The 22789-nt window shown below is 38.9% G+C and overlaps 1 protein-coding gene across 9 annotated transcripts in view; it reads right to left on the bottom strand.

Moving 5' to 3' along the window:
• The window catches only part of csmd3b (CUB and Sushi multiple domains 3b), a 938142-nt gene that overhangs the window by 456497 nt on the left and 458856 nt on the right, over positions 1 to 22789 (bottom strand). For all 9 annotated transcript variants that reach the window (XM_035430384.1, XM_035430386.1, XM_035430391.1 and 6 more), the window contains 4 exons: positions 22591 to 22760; positions 22341 to 22497; positions 20919 to 21110; positions 17546 to 17672 (listed from right to left, as the gene is read on the bottom strand). In XM_035430384.1, coding sequence (XP_035286275.1) covers positions 17546 to 17672; positions 20919 to 21110; positions 22341 to 22497; positions 22591 to 22760 — 646 coding nt within the window. The remainder of the gene's footprint in view (positions 1 to 17545; positions 17673 to 20918; positions 21111 to 22340; positions 22498 to 22590; positions 22761 to 22789) is intronic.

The raw sequence follows: 22789 nt of genomic DNA, 5'->3' as shown, positions 1-22789 counted from the left end.
ACCTCAGCCTAGCTAGACCTTCATTTGAATGATTCTGGCTAAGCTATTCATAGTATTGGATTGATTGCAGATACCTTGGTTAGCAAACACAGGTGATTGTAATCAAATAGTAGGTGATTATCATTATCATTGTCATGTATTTGCCTTCACAGCGGTTAGGATGAAAGAAAATGGGGGCGGGGCTGTTCAAAGGGGGTTCAATTACAGTAGAGAAGCAATGGTAAAATTAAAATAAAAAATCATTCCTTTCCTTTTATGGCCCAAAATTGTTTGTAGTTTCAGTAGTTAACTACACAAAAAATGGCAAAAAAGTAATTTAACTACTTGAATCACGATGCAAATATGAATGAATGTAGTTGAACTACCAGAAAGCTACTGCAAAATGTAGTTAAACTACTGGTTTAATTACATGTAGTTCACTACTCCCCAACACTGGGGGTTTAGGGTTTAATTTGGCACTGCCGCCATGAGAGATCTTTTCTGGCATATATATTTTTTGTTTTTCCACAGGAACTACTTGTTGTTCACACAACCACCACCTGGTGGCAAATGTGAGCACTCAAAACCATATCTAACAGTTAACACTTTGACCGTGGGACTCTGAACTAGAACAGTAGCAGTCTATAGGCTAGCCTCATCCATGTTAGTTTCACTTAGGATATAGGGGAGAGTCCGAATAAATGCAAGGCATCATAAATGTAATATGGGCAATAACTTTTTGTACACTGCTTCTACAGTCGCCATTTGAGGATTGTATAGGCTACACACATTTGAGTCCTATATCAAATGATTAATGGAAAAGAAACAGCCACCTGTTCACATGCATTTATAATAAGCACACATCAGATTGGTCTGTATAGCAGGTTATTTGCTTTTGCTGTACATATTTGTTTTTAATGCATAAATACACTATGGCCAAATTAATTAAACTTTTCATTTATTTCATGTATAAGATAATTTCATTTATTTAATGAATAAGCATAATCTTATTCGAAATGAAATGGTCTGTTGTCAATGAGATAAATGCATCCTTTCGCAATGCTGTAAAAGAAACAATATATCTTCATTCACAAGTCACTACATGGACGTTTTGATGCACAGTAATTTATGGTAATTGTAGTAAAGATCCAGTATAACTAATCCAACTCAATTAAATAATAAAATGTAGCCTAATTGAAATGGGTAATTAGGCTACTACTGACATGCCAGAGCTGTTCGAAGTAAAATTCCATAGAGCTAGGCTAAATATTCAATATTAAATATTAAAGTAAATGAGCAAAATCCAAAAACTGTTACCTTTATACCGACTTTCTCCCATGTCTGCAACAATTAGCTATACAGTAAAATTGTTTTAATTTTGAATTTATTCCAGAAAAATTGTCCGTAGTCGTGTCTCTCCTGTCAGCGGATACTGAATAGGGGAACTGAATTATGAAAAAAAATTGTTTTTGATGTGTGGAAAATCCTTTTTTTAGAGTCATCTTTGAGAGAGACCAGCAAAGATGTGTGCGGATGCTAGCAACAAGCAAGCGAGGGGAACATCTAACCTGATACCGCAATATTTTGAATAAAAATAGTTGTTAGTTTTGTATTTGACGGATTTTACTGGCAGAGGTAAAAAAAAAATTAAAAAATGTGCAATTTTAAAGTGGTAATAAACCCCTTAACATGTCTCCATTTTTTTTTTTTTTTTTAATCAGTAAAGAAATACAGGAAGTTTGTGCCATGACTGACGCTTCGATGCAAATTGCCCCAAATTGTTATGCACATATAATCAGTCATAATTCATTCATTACAGTGCTGACACTGATAAAGAGTTTAGAGTGGGATGAATAATTGTGGCCTTTTAGTTATAGAAATGATGGGTTTAGAACTCTGCAAAGATAATGCCTCCAACATATTTTCAGTTTTTCACTGGAATTGAGACTTTGAATGAACTGAAAAGACTACATGACATCTATTGAAATGTAACCGATTTGTGTGCAGTCACTGCTCGTTATTACTTAAGAAATTACTTAAAATAGTGCACTTTCTGTACTTCTTTCAACTATTTCTTTCCATTTTGTGTGTTGTATTTTGAACGTTTTAGTGCTTTTCTCTGTGTGTCTGTAATATGCCTTGATACATTCTTGATACCCAGGAGCAAAGCAAAACTCATATTGACTACCAAGATATTTTGGATTTACAAGCTGACCACAGAGCTCTGCAACAGATGCATTGACCATCTTAAAGTGTTGTGCCGAGTTTGCGATGTGGACAAACTGTAATGTAGGCCTTTGTAATTTAATTGGAGCAAATTTTGTTGGATTTATTTCATCCTGCTGTGGTAGGCCTACTGCTATGCCTACAGCATCTGTGGTCTGTTGTTGCCTTTTCAACATCATTAAGCCCTTAGCGCACATGCCAAATCTGGCCAATACTTGCCCATTTAGGGGTTTCCCTATTTAAAGCTTTATAACTCCAAATGTAAACACCACAGAGACTTGAACAATGGCTTAAATGAAGCAGAACATTTGTACCATTTACAATACTAATTTAGATTAGTTTATATTCATAATTTTGGAAGAGATGCAACAGATGCATCAGATGAGCTTATCTCCTTTGTTAACTGCTCAAACGGGGCAAGAAGAGAGAGAATGTTCTCAATTAAAACCCACTGGTGTGCACTGAGTGTGGGTAGATCATAATCTGCTATGTACGCAGCCAGGACTCGCCTTTGCTCAAAGAGGCTTTCCAGCATATAATACGTACTGTTTCACCTTGTCGTCACATCTTGCTGGAGCCTTTTTGGTGGCATAAAAGAGGAATATTATTTATAATTAGCCTACATGACCAAACATGAGCTTTACCACACTGCAAGTTGCAATTACAAAAGCAACCACTATGGTGTGTGAAATTGCCCTGACTGAAAACAACAGGGAAATCAGATCACTGCGAGGATACCGAACTGATGACTGTAGCGAATTCCGTACCCTCGAAGCGATCTGATTCCATTGTTCATGTGCATGAGTGCACTTCTCTAGTTTGCGCTATCGCTATGGCCGTGGGGTAGGCTGATTGTTTACTGTGTCATTTGTATTTACATTTGTAATTGCATTACATTTGCCTTGATGGAAGTGTACTTCTTATCTCAATAAAATTTATCAGGAATGTTTTGTTTTGCATGTCTGACTTCTCTGCAGATTAGATATTTTTGTTTAAAGTTTTAAAAACTGCCAATGATTTCTAACATTGTGCAATAGAAACACAATCATATACAATCCTGGCTGAAGGAAAATGATCTCACCATATGGGCAAAGAAAAGCCCACAACCACCAAATTCACAAAAGTAACATATTGCCCCCAAAATTGTATTCTATAAGACATTTCTTTTATTTTTTTGAAACGTCATGTATCCCTTCTGCCATAGCAGTTCTTAACAGGGGCCTGCTGGACTAATATAGTGAATATGCCATGTCCAACATTCTCTGTATCATGTTTGTTCATGTCTGTTTTTAATATTTTATATTTAAGGCAGTGTACCAAAGGAAAATTTTGCATTTTCCATTTTATGAAAATATAATGGACAATAAAGTTTCTGTTATTCTATTCTATGCTACTCTATTCTATTCTATTCTTTAAGCTATGTGCTGTTCGACATGTCAAGTTAGTGGCAACACAGGAAGTGCAGAATTAATTCAGGCTATAGTCAAGATTCAAGACAAGTCAGATGATTGAGAGGAGCAGCAAATAAGCTTTACTGTCAGAGGAAGATGTATTGTACAATATGCTACATAATAGATTAAATAAATTAAAAAATAAATAAACCACCATTAAATCTAATGCTTAAACTGGTAACAAAAAAAAAAAAACATCAATAAAAAAAAGAATGCGTAGAGACCAGAGTGGATGGGGAACAATTTACTTCAAGCCAGGATAATGCCTCACTATGTATATTATTGTACTCTCTATTGACACCAGCATAACATGCTTTATAGAGTATACCCATGGAGACCAGATATGCCAGCTGTGTGAAATTTATGGCTATGATCCTCCTTGTCAGTATAGAGTGGGTGGGGATCCATTTCCTTCAGCCAGATTAATGCATTTCTTCGTGCATATTAGCCAGTTGACACCTGCCTAAAATGCTTTATAAAGTATACAGACCAGATATGCCACATATGTGCATTTGGTTTGGGGTAATGAACATAGAGGGCAGGGAGTGTTCTACAGAAAGGTGACATACTAGTATAATATCCAGTAAAAATCTTTTTGGGAGGTAATTCCATATCTTTATTATTTTCCTTTGTACAATACAAGAATACAATAACTAAAAAAACAAATATACGGAGAAAACACACACCATTCAACCAACATGATTTCCAACCACAAATGTTCACCTGTAGCCTAACGGTGGAATATATATTTAATTTTTAACGTAATTTCAAAAGATAAGTCAGATAAATGCACACAAAAAGGCGCTGATTGAAATTAAAGTAGAAGCGTGAGATGCGTGTGCACAAACAGGGGAATCAGTTTGAACGTGTCATCAATAGCTGCAGGAGAGAAACGAAACAGTGTCACGTTTATTTCTATACTTTTGTTACAATAAAAAAAGTTTTTTAAAAAAACACTATTTTGCTATTTTCAGCCAGATATTTTCGGTGAGCGAAATTTCGGTGCACCCATAGACAATATTGTGCATTATGTCATGTGGGGGGTGCAGTTGCAGATGAGACTGCAGGGACGGGGTGCGTTAAGTGAATGACCACAGCAACAGTGGTGGTGCTGCAAAACTGCGTCTTCGGCATAGTTTTTGTGTATCGTCTACTAATGAAACAAAAACAAAGCGTTTCTGTTTTTAACTCATACTTTGGTTGCAATAGCAATGCATGTCTGAGTTGAACAATCTAGGCATGCAGACATGCCAACCACTAGGCGGTGTGCGCTAAGAGGTTAACACCATTTCCCTCAAATATATTGGTTTGTGCAAATTTATCGTCAATTAATCCAAGGTAGCCTATAGTGTGAATATATTTTATTTATTCCACTGATAATGTTTGAAGTTTGATCATTCAGTTGCTAAACAGTGTGCCAGAGGAGAGACAGACACATTCACACATAGCATCAACACCTGACTATTGTCAGGCAGTGGGGGTGTAAAGAAAATGGCATGAGCAGCCTGTATTAATTTACTGAGTAAAACTCAGTAAACTGTCCTAAATTTAATTCTGTCAGACTTAACCTATATTATTAAGTTTGTTTGAATAAGTACATCCGTAAGTTCACTCAACTCCTAAAAAATTACAAGAAAACATTTTATTAGTAAGCTAGCTGGCAGGTTTTAACTATCACAAACAAGTCATTTAACAAGGAAATTTAATTACAGTCGATAAAGCAATTCAATTCTTTCAAAAGTCCACTGATAGTTCAATGATGTTCCTTTTTCCCTTTTTAAGTCAGAAAATATTATGCTAATTTTAGTGTTTATGAGCATTTGTGCTTGTACGTAACCGTTACATCCCTGTGCCTTTTGTGCTTTGTGTTCTGTTGCTGCCACGTTTGTTTCTGTCTGCCCTCCAAACGAACATGATGACGTCACAGTCCTGTCACAGAAATACAGATCCAAAGATGCGCCTGCGAGACGACGCATGCCATCGCTTGGCAACCAGTCTAAGGGATGCATGTTGTGAGGATGCTGGAACCGTCGCGGAGCAGCGATAGTAGAAAGATGCCGGACTATATATTGATTATGTGCATTTTTTTATGTTAGTCTTGGTCTTGGTTAGTCTGGGTCTGGGCCAGAGACAGGGTCTGCATCTTAGCTTACATCTCAGAGTTGCCTACTGCCTACAGTCCATGTTGTCTGTTGTCTGCAACTTGTTAACAACCACTTATATAACGTAAGTCGTTAATAGTAGCTTTTGTGCTACTTTATAGTAATAGAAAGTGTATATTGTAGTGATAGTCAGCAATTACCCGTTTCTAACTCTAAACATCTGTAAGGAACTGGAGGACAGACTTTCAGGCCAGAGGACCATCTTACGTGAGTTAAATATACCTGCCTGGTGAGATCCTGCAACCTGTGCTAAACCTGTACATACTGTATGCTTAAAACTCCGTTAGGACTAATAGATCTAACTCCCTGCTTTGCTGTACAATAAACACCTTCTTGAATTTTATATATCACTTTGTGCTTAACTGGGTCTTCTTTTGGGTTCTGGTATAATATTGAGGTGGCTTCATGTTATGTCCGATAGCATACAACTGGATAATATAACGCAGGTGAGTTACGGGTCATAACAGTAACACTGCACCAAAATCAATTGTGTCATTGTAAAAATGGACTTGTATTGAAGGCATTATTACATATTTTATTATGTGAAACTCACTGCTAAATGTTTTAGATGTTCATAAGTTTATTTATTCATTGTAATTTATTACACCCATTAATATCTCACCCGTGAATTTCTAAGCCGTTATGTGCATTAACACTAGATGTGCCGAGGTTGACATACTGAGATATTTCCGAGTTTAGGATTTTTTTTTTCATTTAGTTACTAACAATCTACAGCATCTGCATTCACTGATTTTTCCTAGATATTTGTTCTTTACATACCAGTGTTGCAGAAATGTTAAAGTCACGTTTGGAAAATGTTAAAAACACCTTATTTCACCTCCGTGTGTGTTATAACAGTTACATTTCAGCCGTCTTCAGACTAACGAGTCAGTTCTCCTTCACCACACCAGGAGGCGCAAGGATTCACTTTTCATCACACTGGACACATCATTACATTTTTATTTATATGAATATTTTATTTATTGAATTTTGTTATTAGAAATGTTTGTTTATGTTTATTTTGAAGAATAAATTATATCATTATTTATATACTCATTAAAAATATTTTTATATTGCATTCGTTTGGGGTCATTTGTTCATGGCTATGCCTTTCCTTCATGTTCTGAAATCATAGCTCTACAATTTTTAAATAAGGGTTAAAAAAATGGATCCATCTTCAAATACCTCCAATGTTGCAAGATTTTGTTTTTTTACATTCCCATGCTCGTGCACAATGGCTGCATGCGACACGTTCACGTGGTCTACAACAATGCTGCATAGGATATTGCAAAAACTATCTAAGCTAAAGAAACCACTACAATATAGCAAGATGAAAATATTTGAAGCACTGTTTGTTTCAGCTGTTAATTTGTTTATTTATAGAGTGAAGGCGTCTTTTTTGTAGGCCAACCCAGACGTTTTTCGCCATGGGTTCCCTTGGCAGATTCCCAATGCATTTTTCCAATAAGGATTTTGTTTTCTGCCGAAAATAAGGCCTGTGTTTAACAAGCCTAAGACAGTTTCACGTTTTGTTTTACAAGTTCTATGAGTTCAATGGTCATTAACATTCCCGTGCTCGTAAACAATGGCTGCATGCGACACGTTTACGTAGTCTACAACAATGCTGTATAGGATATAGAGTGTTACAGTGATTGTCTTTTTTAGGCCAACTCGGGAGCTACTTCCGCCATGGGTTCCCTCGGCAAATTTCAAATGCCTTTTTCCCATAGGGATTACGTTTATTTAGTGCACTCGTTATTAGTGGATTTTCTGTGAGTGCTAAAGCATACCTTGCTTGTTGATTTTGTTGAGCCTTGTGCCCTGTCGTATAGAGGCTTGTGTAGGTTCGCCATTTGCCAAATTACAGATTATAGTTAACATACTTAACAAAACATTCACAGTCACTATTTCATACAATCAAAAACGATTTGTCAAAGGTGAAGTGTCTTGTGATGTGTTTCTGTGGTGCATGCTATTATTACGTTGAGACTGGATTAAACAGTATAAGCTAAATACTAGCTAAAATACTAAACAAGACCAGGTCAAAACCTAGTATATGGTTGGACCGGCCGACCAATGGTGTAACTTCATCACAGACATTCGCGTTTGTAGGGCTGGCCCCACTGTTGTGGTTCAGTGCAAATACTTTTCCAATATAATAAATAGTCTACATAAAGAAATAGATCAGCTGTCCAATCTACACACTCAAGTAAAGCAGATTGCGGAATTCTTGCCTACTTAATTCGTAAACTTGTCTATTGTAGACTACCTTTGGGTTAAAGTGCACAATCATGACTAATACAAAGCAAGCAGCGATGCTTGTATCTATTAGGTTAACGTCTGCTAAATTAAACTGGGCAAATCTCAACAGTAAATGAGATCTCTTGCCCTCTTAACGATAGTGTCAGACAACTAACTACACCACCTAGCCAACTAGTTAGACTAACACTTTAGAAAACACAAAATTAGAAATGTTTCGCAATAATTAAACGTTACTTTGGGACCTATAGACTAACGTGAACTTTATGTAACCCTGGCTTTGCACCCATCACTGATCAGTACCAGTCGAAGCAGAGTTTGCTAGCAAGCCACAAAAATGAATCAGTCACAACAGGAAAACAGATAAATAAATGTTAGTGGGACAAAAAGTCTGTAAATGACCCACTCTACTTTTACCTCAAATCTAACGATGTGTGATCTCCATAAAGGCTAACGTTAGCGATAACATGTTTGTCGTTAAATGCGGTTAGCTGGCTAACTTGCCATTTATTTCTCACAAAAGAAAAGAAAAGCTGTTTATGGGGGTAGTACCAAACGACTTACGTTGAGCTTCTTTCATGCGTTTCTTGATTCAATTTAAACGACTAGTTTATTCCTCTTCATTTAAATATCTTCCCGTCATAGTCAGTTTAAATGGTAGCTAAAACTAAACCAGGTTAAAACCTGGAACCGACCGACGTCACAGATATGCGCAGTGTAACTCTATCACTCACTCACTCAGTCAGTCAGTCACAGACATTCGCGTTTGTAGGCGGTCCAGCCAAAAAGTAGAAAAAAGTATAAGCAAGAGAGAGAGACATTGCTGTGTAACAAAAAGTAATACAAGTACTTTTATTCATTTTGAAACAAGTAACGAGTAATATTACACTTTATAGTTTATAATAATATTTATAACAACAATAATAATATTATTATGCGCCGGACTAATTTTATCATTTTATCAACATTTTATCTCTCCCTGGGGAGATATCAGCTTTAGTGAAACTATCAACCATTCACACGCGGTGTCACACGTACACCATTCTCAAGTGGGACATTCTCAAGTGGTGGGCATGGTGGCATAGTGGTTAGCACTGTTGCCTCGCAAAAAATAGGCTCCGGGTTCAAATCCGGGTCCAACCAGATCCTCTCTGCGTGGAGTTTGCATGTTCTCCCCGTGTTCACGTGGGTTTACTCTGGGTACTCCAGTTTCCTCCCACACTCAAAGACATGCATGTTAGGTGCACTCCTGCAGTTGCCCTTGACTAAGGCACTGGCCCCAGAACTTGAGTTGGTCCCCGGGAGCTGCACTGCGGCTGCCCACTGGTCCTATGTAACTAGGATGGGTCAAATGCAGAGGACAAATTACCCCACGGAGTTCAATAAAAAATTATTTTTAAAGTATATCTTATTCACATGTCAATCTAAGGGTAAGGGTAAGACCACTGCACTGTATGGGTAAGACATTCAATGCTCACCCCTCCCCCACCCAGGAACACTGAAAACTTCAGCTGCTTTAACGAAGCATGGCACGTGTGAATGTTCCATGACAGCATTCTTCACTTATGCTGAGCATAATTTTTCGTTTACTTAGAAACAAAAGTTCACATTCATTCGCACGTAGCGCACATTCATTCATGCATGCACATATAAAGATGAGACACTTTTTGGGGTGGGGGTAGAGGAAGCTGTTCTGGTGTCTTCAGCAATATGCTATCGACCAAGCTGGCAATGGAGTCACATGATGGCAAAGGCAGCTCTAAGCTTACAAACTGTGGCATAGCAGCGACTTGAAGCTCTTTAGGCTAGGTCTCTCTTTTGGTTGGTCGATCGGTACACAAAAGTGTCCTCCTGTGGATGCATGTGCGGTCGCAGTTATTGCGGATTTGCGTTCGTTTTTACTAATGTTTTATATTTACCATTAACACTTACCAATGTTTACTAATATTAACCTTTACTAATGTTTTATATTTATTTTCTTATTTATTGATTTGATATAGTTGAGGCCAAAAGGTTACATTCACCTAGGCTAAAGTCATTCAAACTCAATTTTTCACAACTCCACACATTTCATGTTACCATACATTTCCAGTGTTACGTCAATTAGGGTATCTACTTTATTTCCATAAGAGGTCATTTCAAAATAATAGCTAACAGACATATTTATTTTATCTTTTATGTACTATATCAGATTTTCAGTGGGTCAAAATTTTACATACACTTTGTTAGTATTTGGTGGCATTGCCTTTTAATTGCTAAATTTGAATCAAATGCTTGGGGTAGCCTTCCATAAGCTTCTCAAAATACTTTTCTTGAATTTTTGCCCATTCCTCCTGACAGCACTGGTGTAACTCAGTCAGGTTTGTGGGCCTCCTTGCTTGGACACACTTTTTCAGTTCAGTCCACAAATTTTCTATGGGATTCAGGCCAGGGCTTTGTGATGGCCACTCCAATACTTTCACTTTGTTGTCTTTAAGCCATTTTGTTACAACTTTGGAGGTATGTTTAGGATAATGGTCCTGCTGGAAGACCCAGCTGCAACTAAGTTCTAACTTTCTAGCTGATGTCTTTAGGTGTTGCTTCAGTATTTCTAGATAATCCTTCCTCATGATGCCATCTATTTTCTGAAGTGTACCAGTCCCTTTTCCAGAAAAACACCCCCACAACATGATGCTGCCACCCCCATGCTTCACAGGTGAGATGGTGCTCTTCAGATTAAAAGCCTCACCCTTTTTCCTCCATACATAGCGATTATGGCCAAACTGTTCATAAAATCACTTAAAAAGCCAGAATGAAGTTTTCAGGTGACCACCACGACTAAGACCAAGCATAGGGGAGTGTTCTCTTGTCAGATGAAACAAAAATTGAAATGTTTGGCCATAATGATCTGCTGTACAGACGACCACAGCGATACACTGCCAAGCAAGCTTTAGACATGATTCAGGATACAAATGAAATGCATTCGGGTGATGAGGACATGGAGCTTGATATTGAATATGATTCAGGTTCTGATTCTGAAGTTGAGACTGAGACTGAACTTGTCTCAGAGAGAGGACAAACGATGGAAGAGTTTGGGTAGAACAGATTTCTGGTAATGCTCGGGGCAGAGTACCATCATGCAATGTCTTACGGGCAAAGGCTAGGCCCACACGGTGTGCCAAGGAGAACATTGGAAGTCCGCTGAGAAGTCTGCTATGTCTGATTGACATTCTGATGTGGGAGCAGATAGCCAAGTATACTGTGGCAGAGACCCACAGGGATGGGGCAGAAAATTGGAACCCGTCAGTCGATGAGTTGAAAGCTTTCGTGGGACTGCTGTATTTACAAGGCATCAGTGGTGGTAAAAGCATGGATTTAGAAGACTTTTGGTCTTCAGACTTGGGAAATCCATATTTCAACAAAACTACGTTGCGTCAAAGGTTTCGGGACATCATGCATTATCTTAGATTTGATGACAAGGACACAAGGGCAACACGTTTTGAGAAAGACAAATTTGCCATGATTTCCGAAATCTGGAACAAATTTGTAAGTAACAGTACTGCCTGTTACACACCAGGAGAAAACATAACTGTTGATGAGCAGTTGAACCATACTAAAACGCGGTGCCGCTTCACGCAGTAAATAGCTACTAAACCAGACAAATATGGAATAAAGTTCTGGATAGCAGCCAGTGTTGAAACCAAATATATGCTGAACTCTTTCCCATACCTTGGGAAAGATGAGACAAAGCCTGTCGGCGAACGATTAGCTAACAATCGTTGGATCTGGCTGCTTTCAATGCCCATGTTTTGTACATGCAGTGCATGGACAAAACAATTAGTCGAAGAAGGTTTATTCTTGAGTTGACCAAGGAGTTGTGTCTAAGTCACATGACGGCAAAGGGAGCTCTAGGCTTCCAAACTCCGCAGCGTACTCTCCTAACACCACTGTGCAGTCCACAAGCCCTCAACACACCGAAGCGGGAGTGGTCACTAAAAAGAAAACGCTGCCAGGTATCCAGAGGTGGAGGGAACAAAACTTGTGACATCTGTGACAAGTGCAAGCGACTTGTCTGTGGCAAATGTACTGAAGTCCAACCCACGCTCTGCCTTGATTGCTGATGGTGTTACCGCATTACCAGCAGCTCTATTGCTAATGTTTTACATTGATTTTTTATTTATTGATTTGATATAACAGCTTATCCATAGATTGAATGGAAATTTCTAAGTATTGTTTTCGCAGTTGAAAATTTCAGTAAGGTCTATTGAAGGGAAGTCTCCAATCGCCTTCACTGGTGTTGTGGAGAGGAACAAAAATAATTTAGTATTCTGGGGATGGGGGAGGGGTGAGGGGCGATTCTAAATAATTCAGCTTGCTAGCTATATATTTAGCTAACTTTATTTTTTTTAAATCGCTTCAATTTCCTTACAATGTGCCATATGCTAATGGTTTTGATATAATAAAGCAAATTACTGAAGACACGTCTCGTCTTTTTACTCTGTTGCTATCTCAATGTAACGCGTTGAAGCGATACATTGTACTGTAATCAATTTTGAAATCCCACTTTTCTGCAGTGTTTCGTAGTTTTGTGGGGAACATCAAGACATATTTTTCTGTCTTCATCTTTTAGTGCATGATTTTTATTATGAACTTCAGCCTGAAACTCAAGATGCAACCTGCTGTTGTTATTGGCACTGCTGATTGGATTAGACACACATCGTCACGATAGAATATGCATATTGCTCAAGACGCTGGAAGCATGGCCCCCCTCCCCAAAAACGATCTTTTTACTTGCATGTACTGCATTTCACATTCGTGAAAATTGATCCGTGTTAAAATACCTCCACTGTTGCGAGGTTTCGTTTTTTCATGCATCCCATACTTGTAACGATCCTTTTGTCATTCCTCTGCCTTTACAATCAATCAAACATTATTTAGGCTATATAGCACTTTTCAGGCAAGCAAATTCAAAGCGCTTAATATAAATAGGATTGGTAAGTAATATTTTCCCTTTTTTTAGCTCGCGAGTCCCACTGAGATCGAAATCTCTTTTACAATACATATAACAAAAGAGTAACATTGTGTGCATTTGATACATGCGCCGGTCGCTCACATCCAGGTCTTATTTTGCATCGATTTGATACTGATAGCAAACTCCACCCAACCAATATACGCTACAGCTGCAAAAAAGTTAACCCATTGACTTGGCTGGACGCAAGCTAGGTAACGTCAATCATTCAGACCGATAAGGGTGTCAGCAAGCGAGCATCGAAACTTGCACGGTATAACTAGCTAGTCAACAGCTTTGGAAAGTTTTCTAAAAATATAACGTTAGCTAAATATATAGCTAGCTGAATTATTTAGAAAACGCCAGACAAAAGACTAACATGAACTTGGCTGGGAGCAAGTGAGGTAACGTTAATCATTTAGACAAGAAAAAATGGTCGTCAGCATGTGAGAGGTTCAGAGACTCCGGGATCAACTCAGAGGCCTGAGGAGCTTAATACAGACTGCCCAACATTTTGCAGTTGAGCGGTCAGCTGGGTTCGAGAGTGACGTTGAGAGGCAGAGCCCGAGGCTGGACCTTCCACCTCCAGCACCCAGACAACAACCTCCACAGTCCCTATAGAGATGGCCAGCAGGGTAGTTCTGCAGCTCGTAGAGATGAGAGGCAAAGCCTGAGGTTGGACCTCCGAAATCCAACGGCCAGATGACGACCTCCACTGTCTGACCCCTACAGAGATGACCAGCTTCGAAGTTCCAACCCACCATCCTTCCTGCGGAAGGAACCAAAGATGCCAGAATACCAGCCAGGTGAAGACAGAAAATTATCTTCTCCGCTTTGAACGCATGGCAATAATCTGGCAATGGCCAGTGGATGAGTGGGCCTGCGGGAGGGACAGAGAGGGAGAGAGAATGTGTGTGTGTGTGTGTGTGTGCAAAAACGGGAGGGGCAGAGAGGGAGAGAGAGAATGTGTGTGGGTGTGTGTATGTATACAAGAGTGCTTTTTACCGGGTGCTGTCCACAGCCTGTGACGGTTTCATCACAAATGTGTTGGCTAGAATGCCGAGCCATAACTAAAACATATCTTACTCTGACAGTCTAAACTTTCGCAAATATTTCATTAGGACAATGGCAACCTTTGTCAGCTCGTGTCTAATAAGCGCCATCTAGCGAACAATTAGAAAATATCCCGCTTGAAGACTCCTGTGTCATATGAACCAGGCCGCACCCTGAGTTATATCAAGCCCACGGAATGATCCTGGCTCCTGGTGTTAAAAAAGCAACTTGGTACATGTTGCTTTATTGAAACTACAATGGTTGTTGCTGTGCAGGCGGTATAGCGTTGTATACTCCCAGATCCAGGAAGAAAGTTTTGTTCGGGTGCCAGGTAGAGCCAAGGAGGCTAAACCAGAAACATGGAAGGCTGCTACCAGACTGCAGTATTAGCACTCTAGGACAGGAAACCCCATTTATGTGGACTCTTTTTAGGCACAGAGTTGAAGCCAAAAACGCTTTCTTTTCTCACTCAGCTCTCATCTCTCTCTGGTTTGGTCTCTTTTACTTCTGCTTGCACACAAACTTTAAATTGTACGACGCACCTCTCATCAGGTGCATCTTCGCAATTAAACAGACAATGCTCTATTTCGCTACAGCGGGCTAGTATAGAAACTTGAGTGGCGGTTGCCAGAATGTGACCGTTGTTATAGTTTCAATGTATCAAGCAACTTCTTAGCAACTTACTTTTTAAAAGCACATAACGGCTTCGAAATTCATGGTTGAAATATTAATGGGTGTAATTTATCTTGTAGAACAAAACATAAAACACTCTTAGGTTTACATTAATCATAGACCTTATTTTCTGCTGAAAACAAAATCCCTATGTGACAAAACCATTGGAAATCTGCCAAATCATGGCTCAAAAATGTGAACTCACTTCCATGTTTTAGGACTACGAACTGTAACACACTGTTGAACAACCAGGATAATGACAAGAGAGGTTGGCTATGTTTTGAAATGCGTTTCATCAATAAAAAATAAAAAATCCCTTCTTACGTTACTTTGAATAAGATTTTTTTTTTCATATGTATGTATGTATGTACGGTTAAAGTACAGGTTTGTAAGGACCGTGACCAAGTAATTAGCTAACACTGTAATGAAAGTTTAGAGTGGAAAATAAAAAAGTAATCCCATTCACTACGTTATAAAGTTCCAGCAGCAGCAAGACATGCAATCACAGAAATGTACAAATTTATCAATTAATCTAAAGACAAATATATTAATGTTCTTAACTGCTGTTGACTAGCTACCTAACATAAAATTCTTATCTTGCAGTTTGTTGTTTTCATGCAGTGCAGGATGGGAAAACTGAGGCTCCGAGCCTTACTAGCAAATGGTAGCTAGCCAGGGGCAGCTCAGAATAGGCCAACCTGGAGTGCTGTAGACTAGCTAAATTTTCTGTGATTTACACCCACCAACCTAGCTGGTCTCTTTTGGCCGCCCTCGCTTTACTGGATCCGACACATTGTCACAAAGTGAGTACTTGTCGCTTTGGACAGAGTCAGTGTGACTGGCTGCCACTATTGTCAGTGTGCCTATCTGTTGCCAGAGCCTGCCTGTGACATCGTTGCTGGACATAATGGTCTCCCAGTTATTCTCATCTAATGTTTAGGACTCCAGAACAATGGAGTTTCAAATTTAATATTTTGAGATCTTATTCAAATTTTATAAAGTCCGCCGACTTGGAAATATAAAAATACTACACGTCCCAAAATGAACGATGAAGGATCTTGTGTCAGGATCCATTGGGTTTAAATTGAGTTATGTTTGTGCAAAAAAAGTCTTATTTTTTATGCAAATTTTTTATGGGTACCCACAACACAGTAACCTAATGTAGCTACACCAAAATATATTTTGTGAGCCCATGGCTATTGTAGTCCACCTGTGATATGGCACTGAGATTGTTCTGAAACGGCGGGGTTCAAAAATTGCTATTTTAAATGGAAGAGCTGACCAAGGTGTACATACACAACTGCACTCAGTGTAATACTGTATGTTAGGAGATAATTCAGCTCAGCTATTTATTACCTCTACAAAAACAGAAATGTACTCCTGCTTTTAACAACAGAGGTGATAGTAGTAGGCAATAATTGTCCATCCAGTAGTGGAATCATCTTCAGGCAAAATATTATCCATGTCACATGGCCAGTTGTAACATGCAGACCACACTTGGTCTGGCAGGCCTCAACAACCATTATTTAGATAGACTTTAAGACTTTCAATTGATGATTTTAGTCAAATGTCACAGATTGGCATTTAAACTTAAATAAAAAGGGAACCACGATTGTGGCATTCTGTGCCCACACTGGGTCCCTGAAACCCAATAATTCTGGTGTTATCTATGACACCTATAGATTTGTATACACAGATAAGACCCCTAGCATGACTTTTAATTGCCTAAAGACATTCCTTTGTATACCTGTGGAGGGGAGAGGGGAAGATAGAGAAGGAGGCAGCATTGCTACTGTCAAACAGAGCAGGCCACTGTCTCTCTCTCAAAGGCGATCAATTAAAAACTAGATATCTGACAGACTTAATGAATATATATAGCATTATATATCACTGCAAATAATTTTTCTTTTAGCCTGCTTTCTCAGGGAAGCTAAACATGAAATACATTAAAAAATAGTCAAAACAAAGTAACAAAAATAAGCCTCCAAAACAGTTCCAGTTGATACACAGCTATTGCTTTTGTTGGGCAATGTGTTCTACCTGGTTGGAGCCTGGGAGCCCATGTGAATCCTGTGATGCACCACTTGTTGTTTTATCATTTATATTAATGAGCAATTAATTAAAACGAATCAAGGCAAAGTGACATTTAATTCTTAGTATTGCTACAAGCTCTGGTTTTCACACAATACAGTTTCAGAATCATGCACAACAAAGTGGTAAACAGCTCCTGCACAGCAGCGCTGAGCTCAGCTGCAGCAAGTGAGGACACGACATGTAACTAGTGTTGCTTGATATTTGGGAAAAAACTGCATCCTGAGTCAGAGCCTGGCATGTCTCCATGTCCATTAAATCGAGCCTGGCTAGGCCTGAACCCAGCAGTTTTCAGCAGTCCATCTCGGCTTGTTCGTACAAACTCTATGGAGGAGTTCACACACACAACAGTCGTATTCCCTGTGTGGGTGTGGACAGCAATTTTTATATATGCATAATGTGGGGAAAATAAAAAAGCATGTGTCATTGGAACTTAGACATCAAGCCACGTCCCAAACATTACCATAAAATTGCCCTGCCTTCTTCAAAACACCAAGCTCAAACCTTTGTGTTTTCACATACCACCATGATATGGAGGTACACAGCTAAACATGGAAATTCATATATGGAATCTGATATGATATGAAGCGACAAGCATTTGAATTGTGAAAGGATGTCTGAAGACATTAATGCTTCTATGTTCATATGATGTGAGATGGTAGTACCTGACAATGTTGCCTGAGTCTACCTCGATGGTCCAGGTGCAACGGAGGTTGTTGTCATAAGGAAATGGGTATCCAGGAGACAGGATGCGACCTGAAGATTCACCTTTGAATCTTCCTCCGCACTCGGCTGTGAAGAGAAAACAACCATACATTGCTGTCTAAAGCCGCGTTTCCACCAAAATTACCCGGAACTTTTAGTCCCAAGAACTACTTTTCAAGGAACTAAAAGGTTCCTTCAGCTCATGGTTGTCTGCGTTTCCACCGCGGTCTAAAGTCCCGCGAAGATTAGGCAAATTAGCCCACTGACGTATGAAAAAACGACGTTGTCGTCGGTCCATCTGTCCTATGATTTCTTCTGTAACCCCATACTACCACCGAAGTAGCCTACATTATTTTCTAATAACCGGGACAGCCCAGAGGGGTTTATTCCACTTATATACAACGGGTTACCAACAATGATTATATATGGTTACTTTTGTATATTTTTTTTAAAATCGATTTAATCACCTGGAATTGAAATATTCTTCTGCAGCCGTTTGGGCTTATTTTACCGTTGTCAAGCAAAACTGTCGTTGGTAGTTGAACTTGGACCGTTGTTATGCAACAAATAGGATATAACAGGCCAATAGTCAGATTGTAACTGTTTTATATATCCTCTCAAACACCTTCATTATGTTTTTATGCGAACATTCGCTTTCATGTCTTGACATCCGAAGCGACCGAATGCATTCACATTTATATGTATAACTGGCAACAACAGCAGAAAACATGCACACGTTGTAAACAATTCGCTGTTTGATTACTTTCTCATCGTCAATTCCATATCGCAAATCGCAAAATGACAGGTCCCAAGACAGCAAAGCATCCCCACACCATCTTACTACCATCATGTTTGAAATTCTGTCCTTAGTGTGAAATTTAGATTTAAGCCAGACATAATAGGACCCATGTTGTCCAAATGGTTCTTCTGGCATCTTTTGTGATTTTCTGAATGAGTTGTTGCTGCACCCTTGGAGAAATTTTTGGCAAGACGGCCATTCATGGGAAAATTCACCACTTTTCCAAGTGTTCTCCATTTGGAGATAATGGCTCTCACTGTGGTGGAGTCCCAGAGCCACAGAAATAGCTTTGTAACCCTTTCCAGACTGATATATTTCAACAACTTTTTTTCTTATCTCGTCTGGAATTTCCTTTGACCGTGGCATTGTAAAAACTTTGTGGTGACTACTTCAATCTGATGGCAAAGTCCCATATGAGTGAGGTTTAGATTCAACAGGGCTGGCTGTAATCAAGCCTGCTTGTGTTCAATCAGCTGAATTTAATTACTAATTAAATTTGGTTAATTGGTTGATTAGGTAACTATGAGGGAAATTACTTTTTCACATGGGTGAAAGATGGGTGTTAGGTGACTTGTTTCACAAAATATATTAAACAATTAAAAAATGTGTTTTGTCCTGAAGATATAGTTAAATGCAATAGAATATCAATAAATACTGTCCTTTTCTGACTGCATGCAGTGCCTTCAACAATGTTTGGAACAAACATTTTTTTTCTTGATTTGGCTCTGTACTCCACACTTTTAGATTTGTAATCAAACTTATTCACATGTGGTTAAAGTGAAGTTTCTCAGATTTCATTTTGGTTTCACCCCATAATGTTGGGGGGATATATGTAAGGAATAAACCACGACGGGCAGTCCCGTTATTGAAAAATAATGGAGGACGGGGGTGGTGATGCAGTCAAGGCGAAGTCAAGGTTTATTAACCACCCCTGAAGTACATTAAATGGTAAATGGACTGCATTTATATAGCGCTTTTATCCAAAGTGCTTTACAATTGATGCCTCTCATTCACCCATTCACACACACACTCACACACCAACAGTGAAAGGCTGCCATACAAGGTACCAATCAGCTCGTTGGGAGCAATTAGGGGTTAGGTATTGTGCTCAGGGACACTTCAACACGCCCAGGGCGGGGGATCGAACTGGCAACCCTCCGACTGCCTTAAGTCCTTAAATATAATTTTATAAAAGCAGAGAATCTGTGCTTTAACCACATTTGAATTGTTTGATTACAAATCTAAAATGGAGTACAAAGCTTAATCAACATTTTGTGTTTGCCAAAAACATGATGGAGGGCACTGTAGAAATACACACACATATACAGTGCTGCCAACAAATTATGGAACACTGCATTTATGAACAGATTTTCATGACTAATGCAATATTTTGCAATCGATACTCTGTGGCACAATACATGTAATTTGTAACTAAAGTAATATCAACATAAAACAAAAAAGAATGAATAATTAGTGGTTGTGTTAAACAGGTAATAATTATTACACCTTCCTATATGTATTAGTTCATACTAGAGCCCGACCGATGTATCGGTTTGGCCGATATATCGGCCATTATTTGACTTTTTTGACGACATCGGGATCGGCAGTTATGCAGCCGATGTGTCCCGATTTATAAATAAGTATAATAAACAAAAAAAAAACAGATTATTTATCTGTACTTGTCTGTTCGAACATTGTAATAGCTATTTACTATATTTATCCAGTAGAGGGAGCTCTAATACAAGTGTGAACTGCAGCAGCTGACGCGCTACTTCTGTAATAAGACGTTTGTCACTCGTGCCTCATCCAATATTCTCCACTGCAAGACCTGTCTGCACAGATTCGATTGCCGCAATGAATGTATGTATATTTAGTGAAAGTTTTTAATTAAATGCGTTTACACAACCACTATGTTTATCAATCCTCATTATCAAGCGAGCGAGCTAGCTAACATATTTGGTTCACTTTAGCAAGCTAGCTGGCTAGCAAGCCTTTATGAAGTGGCAGTGAACACATAAGCAGCGTAGGATCTACATTTCCAGAGGACATCGCTGTATTCTCAAATAAATAACCAGTCAAATGGCTGGTCAATGGCTGCTAACACCACGCGCTTCAGATACAGTTTCCTCCCAACCACTGTAAGGACTTTTAACAAACGTCCACACTACACACCCACATGCTCAATTACCATACACTTTGTCACCTGAAACCTGCACTTGTTACCCCATGGCAAGTGTTTTTCCACTGTATTGTCAATGCATTGTCCACCCTGTTTTTTAAAGCTGTGAGCTGCATGTCAATACAAATCCCATCCTCTGGATGCAAGGAAATAAAAACACTTGACTTAACATACAGCTCTCATTCCAAAAAAGCTCTTAAATCCAACCTTAATTATTAATTGAGCTAACTTGTTAAAAATGTAAGGTGTTGCATTTTTATACAAAATTTTAATACAAAATTTTGAATTAAGCACTATGAATTTTCAGAATGCTAAGGCTAGTGAGTGCGTGTCCATGTCTCTGTAGGCATGTTACCTATGCAGGAGGGTAGAGGATTATCCCATGCCCGTCTTTCTCCAGTCATACACTTCAGGATGCTGCTGCCATGCAGAGTGTAGCCTGGGTTGCACCTGTAGGTGATGGTGCTGCCAGAGAAATGGCCCTGGTCACTGACCTTGAACCCAAACTGGGGCATCCCAGGGTCCTCACAGTGTGAAAGCTCAAAACCTGAGAGATTGGAGGAAACAGATGTACCCAAATATCACCTCTGGACTGGAAATGAGTAGAAAGGCATTGCTTTGGACAGACAGAAATATTTAGGATTTATTTGGAACTTTCTTGGGCGCTCTTTCAGAACCTTCTTCCAATTGATTAAAATCACAATGTTTTTTTTCCTCTCAGATTGTGACATCTTTCCACTGTTTCTGTTTTCAATGTCACCTGGCAATTAATGTGACCATTACCAATAGCAATCTGTTTTTTAAAAGAAGAGTGGGACAGTCTGCCCTCCGTCCATTTTTTGGTTTATTCAAACAGGTAGTGAGAATAAGAGACAGAAAAGAGACCACAGCTGAAAGAGTGATGGCTAGGGATTGAATCCCTCCTCACAATTGGGATTTGCATATGGCTTGAGAGTCAGCTACCTTACGGATAACACAAGACTCGCCCACAAATCTACTATTAATTAACTCTGCTAATTTTGCTAAGAAGAAAAATGAAGATGAAGTGCAAGGTTAACTGAGAAATTCAGCGCAATAATGAAGATACTATTGAAAAATGTGACATTATCATTCTCCATAATCACTGTTTCTATCAGGCAATATCATAATTAAAGTATACAGAGGGAAAAAATAATTAAATAATACTGTAATGTCTTTTGAAGACAGGGCGTGATCTCTACAGCAACCTTCTCTTCCTCTGTTGTCTCGTACAGCTGATGCACCACACCTTTAAGTCATACAGTTGTTTATAATGATTTTACTAATGCAGGACCATAAAGCAGTAGGTAAATTAAAATAAAATTAAAACAATGTCTGAATTATTTAGTGGAATTTCTGTTGTATGTGACGTCAGGTGATGGTGTAAATTGTTTTGTTTACTGAATTGAATTGAATTGACAGATCAACAGACAAAAAAACTCTGTTTGACTATTCTATATTTGTGAACTGTTAAATTCCAGTCACAGAAAAGTGTTACATTGTACATACTGTACAGTACAACAGTAAAATTAACGTAATGATTGCTGAAATCTTATGAGCAAAAATAGTGCCATAAAAGTACCATAAAAATGACTCACAGTTAATAGTAAAGTATCCTGCTGCTAGATTAATTGATAAAGCAGGTCACTGTCTGACAGCGTCTGGCCTTGTATGTGAGAAAATGGTCAATATAAAACTGAATATTAATTGAATTTGATGACACTTAATCTGAAGATGCGCTAGCACTGGTGTGACTTACTGGAGTAGACCAGCTTGAAGCCCTCTCCTGTGAACTCAGTATCAGAGTAGAACTCCAGCCACAGGTGATTTGAAGTGCTGATGAGTGTGAGGCCTATCATTGCAGAGCCAGTGAATGCCCCTAGCAAATGTGCTGAGTTGTCTTTCCCATCATAGATCTATGGAGAGAGGGGCAGAAGATATTTAGGACAGCTCCCTGGGTTAAGAAATTTTAACATGCAGGTGATAAGTAGACTATGTGGCTGGCCTACCTTTAAGATATCACCCTGGGCCAGGTGGAACGTTCTGGCTGAGATATTGATGCCCTTTCCCGCCTGCACTTGGATGCTGTAGATGCACTCATGATTGTTCTCATAGTTCATAGGATAGTTTGGCGACAACAGGATTCCTTCATTGTTGGTGATGGATGAGCCGCACTCCGCTATACAGAGAAACAGGGGCCATTGGAAC

This window comes from Anguilla anguilla, chromosome 8, assembly GCF_013347855.1.
Source record: "Anguilla anguilla isolate fAngAng1 chromosome 8, fAngAng1.pri, whole genome shotgun sequence".
Taxonomy (NCBI): Eukaryota; Metazoa; Chordata; class Actinopteri; order Anguilliformes; family Anguillidae; genus Anguilla; species Anguilla anguilla.
This window is presented reverse-complemented; position numbering and strand designations above follow the sequence as displayed.